Source organism: Caenorhabditis remanei, chromosome II (assembly GCF_010183535.1).
Source record: "Caenorhabditis remanei strain PX506 chromosome II, whole genome shotgun sequence".
Lineage (NCBI taxonomy): Eukaryota > Metazoa > Nematoda > Chromadorea > Rhabditida > Rhabditidae > Caenorhabditis > Caenorhabditis remanei.
The window spans coordinates 2,119,836-2,127,186 of record NC_071329.1 but is presented as its reverse complement, the minus strand read 5'-3'; the positions used below and the strand labels follow the sequence as shown (position 1 = coordinate 2,127,186).

General features: G+C 36.7%; 1 protein-coding gene across 1 annotated transcript; it reads left to right on the top strand.

Annotated features, from left to right (window-relative positions):
* Window positions 1-3,209: 3,209 nt before the first annotated feature.
* Window positions 3,210-4,417, top strand: GCK72_004008 (uncharacterized protein; the record flags this gene model as incomplete). The annotated part of the gene is made up of 3 exons (XM_053724403.1): window positions 3,210-3,305; window positions 4,082-4,220; window positions 4,275-4,417. 3 exons carry the CDS (start codon window positions 3,210-3,212, stop codon window positions 4,415-4,417), a joined length of 378 nt encoding a protein of 125 aa, XP_053588597.1.
* Between the last annotated feature and the right edge of the window lie 2,934 nt (window positions 4,418-7,351).

Here is a 7,351-nt window from a genome sequence, read left to right as displayed (position 1 = left end):
CTGTCAAAAAACCTAAATTTTCAGATTCAGACGGTCAAAACGGTTCAAATGAGTATAATCATGCCTAATTTTGGGCAACTTTGGATTTTGGGCTCACAAGGTGTCTGGAAGGGGTGAAAACTCAAAAATTCTTAATACACTTCAAGATTATATCCATTCAAACCGTCTTGACACACAGAACCAAAAAATGTTGGACTTGAGGAATTCAGGTCAAATTAGACTGTAATATAGGGTTTTTAAGTTTTTAGGGTGCCCTTAAATGCTCAAAAAAATTTAAGGAAAAAACCTTTTTTGGCATTGAAAAAACAGCGTAGTAGCTGATGACTCTGGCCGAGTTTGTTATCCTGAGAGATTTCTAGGCCACCTGTGAAAATTTTAGGCCACATGTCGGGATATAGGCCACTGGGAACATTTGAGAGTTCCCAGTCACCCTGATACCGCACTTGCCAAGACCGACTTTTTCATCCTGAGAGGTTCCTAGGCCACGTGTCGGATCCTAGGCCACATAACACCTTTTGATCTACTTACCATTTCACATAGTTTAGCCCCGCGCAGGCTTTTAACCATGTCCATTTATTTCCTCTCCCCACGCCGTCTCCTTATCAAGTATTCCTCTCTCCCTCCAATTTTCGTGTTCATAAATCGTCGCGCCAACCCCCAAGAGTAGCATTTTGCATTCTCCTCTATCCGTCGGTTATTTTTTATTTTTCAAATCGAATGCCATCAATTTTTTCGAAAAGATGGAGATAACTTCCAAAAAAAAAGTTGGAAGGGTGAACTTTGCGCTTTTTGGCGAGAAGGAACATTCTGGGGTGGAAATTTTGGAAATTTTTCGAGAAAAAGGAAAAATGGACATCTGGACAAACAGATAGACAAACAGATAGACAGGAGGCAGACAGTCTGAATGTGAGGGCGCTTTTTTTTCAAAAATCTGAGAAAAATGAACATTTTTAACGTTTTCAAGTGTTTCTGGACATCCGGACATGTGGACATACAGATCAACAGATAGACTAACCATCTTACTCAAGAGTTTTTAAAAATGCGGATATCTGGACGTCCGGAAACACGGACAGACAAGTGGAATTCAAAAATCCTGACATATAACCACACAGACAGACAAAGAATTGGTGGCCTAACTTTTCGAAATCGCGTAAACTTTGGCCACCTCTCGTTTACATGTTCTAACGTTAAAAAATGTGATTTTTAGGTTTTTAAATGGCCTAGAAAAAGCTAGGCCATGTTAAGAAAACAAACATCATCATGCCTAGATTCCGCTACTTGGGGTGCAAACGACCATACAAAAAGCGAAAGGGGTCATGATGAGGTACTTGAAAATGCGTATTCTCGAAAAGCAATCCGTTTTCTTGCCCGAAATCCCTCAAAAATTTGTTCCATCTATTTTTTGCAGCTTCTCAAAATTCTCTTGCGTTCTTATAAGTCAGCATACCTATATCAAATTTCATGTTAATTGACACTTATATAATTAGACGGAGGGAGGGGGAATCGTATTCTGAAATGTATCACCTATTAAGGCATAGTAATTGATTGATATTATAGAAAGTTCTATGGTGACAGACGCAGTGAACTGTTGTAACAATATATGGGAGGGGGGAATGGAAACAAAAAAGAAACGATATTTTTTCTTGTTTCTTTTTTTCTTGTGTTTGTGTCTAGAGGATTCTTTATTTATTTTCAACTAGGTAGACAATATGATGTTGGTTTTAATAAGATTCACTGAAAGTTCTAGAAGAAAACACACGTTTTTTTGGTTTTGCGGCGTCTTGGGGGATATACATAGGGGAATATGCATAGGATGTCTAAAATTTAGGAAATTAAGTCACAAAAGCACGGTTTTAATTTTTTTGAAAAAATAATTTAGTCGGCTCCAAAAATAGCAAATTATGGTGACAAGCGCAATTTGTTACCTATAGAAGATGTTTACAGTACCGCTCAAAAGTATATTAAGTTTTGGTTTTTTTTCAGTTGTAAATGCTTAACTTTGAGATTGTGTCATGGTAATACTTATTGTCCCATCAAGTAGATTTTTAATGGATTACACAGATCAAGAATAGAACTTTATTTTTGTAGTTGACCACTTTTTTGTGCGGACACTCCCTAGCAAGTTACATATCGTCGAAGTAATTTTTCCCTCAAATCGACTCTTTTCAGTGCAAAATAGTGAGATTTCTGAGGTGTCCTCTTAAAATGACCAGAACTCTCTAGGAAGTGTCCGCACAAAAAAGTTGTCAACTACAAAAATGGAGTTCTACCTTTGATCTGTATAATCCATTAAAAATCTACTTGATGGGACAATAAGTATTACCATGACACACTCTCAAAGTCGGACCTTTTCAACTGAGAAAAACCAAAACTTAATATACTTTTGAGCGGTACTGTACTTATAGAGGATGTCTATATATCTGTCTAGTTTTAAAAAATGTTGAAAAGTTGTATACTAAAACCCAAATTACCCACATTTCTAAAATACCACCGGAAATCTAAAGTTGTAAGAATTCTAAAGGAATTCAATGAGCCGAGATACAGCGCTTTCAGTTTGAATCCTTGTATCTTGTTTCATTCACATTTTCAAAAAAAAATTGAAACCAGATTTAGAATCCCCATGACATCAGCTTTTCAGTTATATCAGTTTTTTCCAAAGAACATGAATGTAAGCGCCAAAAAAAGCAATTCTGGAAAGTTTTTATTGAGCAAAATAACTGAAAACGTAAGGATTCTGAGTCCGTTTTCAAATAATTTAAAAAATGTAAACGATGCGAGTTCCTAGAAAAATGCCGAGTTCAGATTCAAAATCCCCATGACGTCAGCTTTCCGGTGGTATTTTAGAAATGTAGAAATTTCACGTTTTGGTAGGGGAACTAGGCAGATATAAACATCCTGATTTACCAAGACGCTTTAAAAAGTTATAACGTGTCCTGGCCTAGGAAAATCCTAGTCCCCGACCTCGTTTACATAATTTATCTATCACATGTCTATAAAGTACAATCATTACACCTACCTTTTCCCTTTTTTTCCCGACGTCTTCCCCCTTTTTCTAATTTTCAATTTCTCTTCTTCTTCTTCTCCTTATCAAATCGAATCACCACACACACTTTGACACAATTTCATTTCATTTCGTTTCTCCAATTTCTCCTATTCTGTGTCTTTTTGTTGAAAAACAAATTTTGACAGCTTAAAACACCGCATGTCATATGCCGAGTGTCAGAAAACAGTCGTCGTTCCATCGGGAACGCGTTCAGAACGAGGCGGCCAGCATACGTATCAGATCCCATTCGGCTAAGTGTAAGGTAACACGAAATTAGGGGGAAAATGAATTGATGGCCTAGAAATGTTTTTAAAAAAGTTTAAATATGTATCAAATACCAAAAAAAAATGCGGCTCCAAAATATTTGTTTGGAGCCAAAACTCAACTCATGGCCTAGAAAACCAAAAATGGTGAATCGGAAAAGTTAGGCCACCCTGAGACCTCTAGGTCATCATAAAAAGTTCGGCCACGAAAAATTTTTTAAAAATTAAAAAAAAATTCTGTTTAGAATTTTTGAGACGCTGGACTAAAAAATGGTGGCCTAGGAACCCAGAACTGTGGCCTAGGAACTCGGATATCATGAAAATAGCTTAAATTGAAAAAGTCAGGCCACCCTGAAATTTCTAGGCCCTCCCCCCAGAATAATTCGGCCACGATAAATATTTTGCTATCGCGTTTTAAGTCATTTTCATGACCTAGAAACGTCAGGGTGGCCTAAGTTTTTTTTTATTTAAGGTATTTTCACGATACCTCAGTTTCTAGGCCACAGTTCTGGTTCCTAGGCCACCATTTTTTTCACAAGGTCTCGAAAAAGGAAAATAAACAAAAAACGCGATTTCAAAATATTTTAAGTGTCCGATTATTCTTTGATGGACTAGAAATCCCTGGAATAGAAAGTAGTGGTCTGACTAATAAAAATGACTGAAAACTTGAAATTGAAAAATTTAGGACACCCTGAAAATTCTGGGCCTCAATTTTACAAAATTGTCAAAAAAAACTTTTTGAATTTTTTTTTTCCAATTTTCCAATTTTTTGCAGAATCGCATTCACCACATCGACATCGAACCGCAAGTCAACTATTTCATTGCGGTCTTCCAAAATTTGGACGATCGACGTGAGGATACTGTAGAACACATTCGATTCGACAATAACCAGCGGATTTATGAAGTTTTTGAGCGTGAGTGGAACAAAAAATTAAATTTGGGGAAAAAATTAACAGACATTTTTTCAGCCTACCTCCGGTGCCGTGGTCTCACCACCAACGATGTCGAGTTTTTTCTGGAGAAGAGCTCCACACCGATTCCCGAAGGTTCTGGAGCACACTTTTTGGCTGGACAGAAAATTTACGTGAGAGGTATGTTTGATACCAAATAGGTGTTCTCATTCTACTCCTACACATTGCTCAAATATTTTCGTTATACTCTTTTCCGCCATCTAGCTTTTTTTTCGTCGGAGAAAGCAAACATGATGTCCTTAGGGGGTGTAAACATGTACATAAACCAATGGAAACTGGATTTTTTTATTTTTCAGCGGTTTTTTTGGTTGTCAGATTGTTAACTGTGCTTAAAAATGGGTTAACTTAGGTAGGATTATGAATTTAAAACTTTAAAAACAATTTTGAAAACTTTTTTTTTAGCAAGTACCAACCTTTAGAAAAACCACGACCTTAGAAACATTTTTATCAAGCGGTGTGACCTAGGATCCCAAAGTTTTTTTTTGAAATTTTTCTTCCAAAAATGTGTTGCAAGGTTTCTTTCCACAAGTACTGCAAACCTAGCGAAATTTTGATATAAACTAGTGACATGGCCTAACTTTCCAAAAAAAAGAACCTAGGCTTTTTCAATTTTTAATTTATAAAAATGCTCTGACGGTGGGCGTGGCCTAGAGAACCCCCAAACAAATTTTTTAAAGTTTGTTTCCCGTAAGTGTAATATTCGGAATTTCTAAAACCAAGATTTGAAAATTTAGGGACAGGGCCTAACTAATGCAAATCAGGGAAATCTAGGCCACAAAAAAATTTTCTGGCCCAGGACCCCAACTTTTTTTCTAAAGTTAGGCCACGTCACTAAACCTATATGACATTTATAACTTTTGAGTCATCCCTTATATTTGACCTCCTTATCTTATCATTTTTGGTTCCGAAAATTTTTTTGAAAAGTCCGAATGATTCACACAAACATGTAAGCTTAAAAGTTGAAAACCAAACGGAAAAATAATACTAATTCCTTGAAAAAAACGTTTCTTGATCACTTCCCTCTCGTTCTCACTAATCCCCTCACACCTTTTACGTAATCACAACTAGTATAAGACTAAAAACAACGAGAGAGATGAAATAAAATAAAAAACAAAATATTATTTATCTATTATATATCGAGCAGTGTGTGTGTGTGTGTGTTCATTATCAGCTTCTTCTTCTTCTTCTTTTATCACATGTTTTTTTCTAATCTCAGTATCAGTATACTAGTGGAGCCGTGTGCTTGTATAGTGCGCTTTGCCAAATTTTTTTGTTGGAAAAACGATGGCCGAGGAAGTTTTCTAGGCCATCAAATTGACTATGATCTAGTTTTTTTTTAAATTGGTGGCCTAACTATCTGGCTTAACTCTCTAAATCGGTTTAGCTCAAAATCAAATGTGTCTGACCGAAAGTTGCGTGGCCTAGCTTTTCAGTGTGGCCTAGTTTTTTTTTTTTTAATCAGGTTTTGGATTTCTAGGCCACGGTCTTTAAAACTTGAATATTGTCATTTTGGAGACTAGATTCATAGAGATGGACTATTTTTTGGGTCTCTTTGCCACCGCTTAAAAACTAGTCCCCCTTCCAAATTTTTGACCAATTCCTTGTATTAATCACCACCTCAATGTCAATCCCCCCGAGTACAAAAACACATTTTGTATTTTTGTTGGTCATTCTCATTCTGTTATTGTGCCGCCTCCTCACCATCACCACAGACACATACAAAAAATTGGATTCTGGTTTGTGTAGACAAAAAAATGAGCACAGATTTTTCTGACGTGTCCCACTCCCATTTTTTGGTCGGTTCTAGAAGAAGAGAGATATTAAGGCATCTGAAAACATGAAAACATGACAAAAAATGAGAGGTGGCCTAGGTTTTGGATAGGGTGGCCGAACTTTCTCTAGGCTTGAGCCTTTAAAACGTGCTCTAGAAACTTTAGGTTTAGTCTTAACGGGTATCTTAGGTTTAGGCTTGACTGCTGCATCAAAGGTCTTTGGCTTAGGCTTAACCGGTCCCTCAGAAGCTTTAGGCTTAGGCTTAATGATTATCAGATGGCCTAGGTTCGGAGAGGGTGGCCGAACATTCTCTGGACTTAGGCTCTTGAAAGGTGTCTTAGAAGTCTTAGGCTTAGGCTTAACGGGTATCTTACTAGGGAATGACTCACACAAAGTATGGAGATACACAACATGATATATATCGCTGGAAAGCTGACGTTTCCCTGATTCCGAATCTATATTCAGTTTTTGCAGTGGCCCTCCCAGTTTTGAGAAATCCGGCTCCAAAGTTTGGGTAAAATTTAGTGTTAAAACTCAAGTTGCCAACCCGCGTGTTGCCCCAACACGTAAATCCATTCGAGGATTAGTTAAATTAGCGGTTGAATGGCCTAGGGGGTTACAGGTGGGGTAGTATGTGGACACTCTATGGTTCGACTCCTTGCTTTTTCTTTCTTTTTTTTTACTTTTTTTAAATCCTCGTTTTTGGGTCACTTGGTCATCACAATGTGTCAGAAATAGGGTTTTGAAGCTTTTCCAGTCCATATTGATTTCCTACGACGTTTTGAGAAAAAAAAATATATTTTTCAAGAAAATGTACTTTTCTGTGACCAAGTCCATGGTGAGAAGGCAGTCGGATTTTGTTTGAAAAAACTTTTTTGAGTTAGAAAAACAATAGTAAATGTCATAGCAAGCTATAAAATGATTTTTCCGAAGTTTACTTGTCTTGTTACGCCGGTAGATTTTTTTTTGAAACAACTACTCTGCTTCTTATGTGGTGATTCGAAGTTAAAGTCGTAGTCTGAAGATATCAATCATGCATACATGTTGGAATCAAAATTTCTATTGTTTTTCTAACTTTTGAAGGAAAGTTTTAAAAAATAACTCCGACTGCCTTCTCACCATGGACTTGGTCACAGAAAAGTACATTTTCTTGAAAAATATTTTTTTTTTTCTCAAAACGTCGTAGGAAATCAATATGGACTGGAAAAGCTTCAAAACCCTATTTCTGACACATTGTGATGACCAAGTGACCCAAAAACGAGGATTTTAAAAAAAGTAAAAAAAAAGAAAGAAAAAGCAAG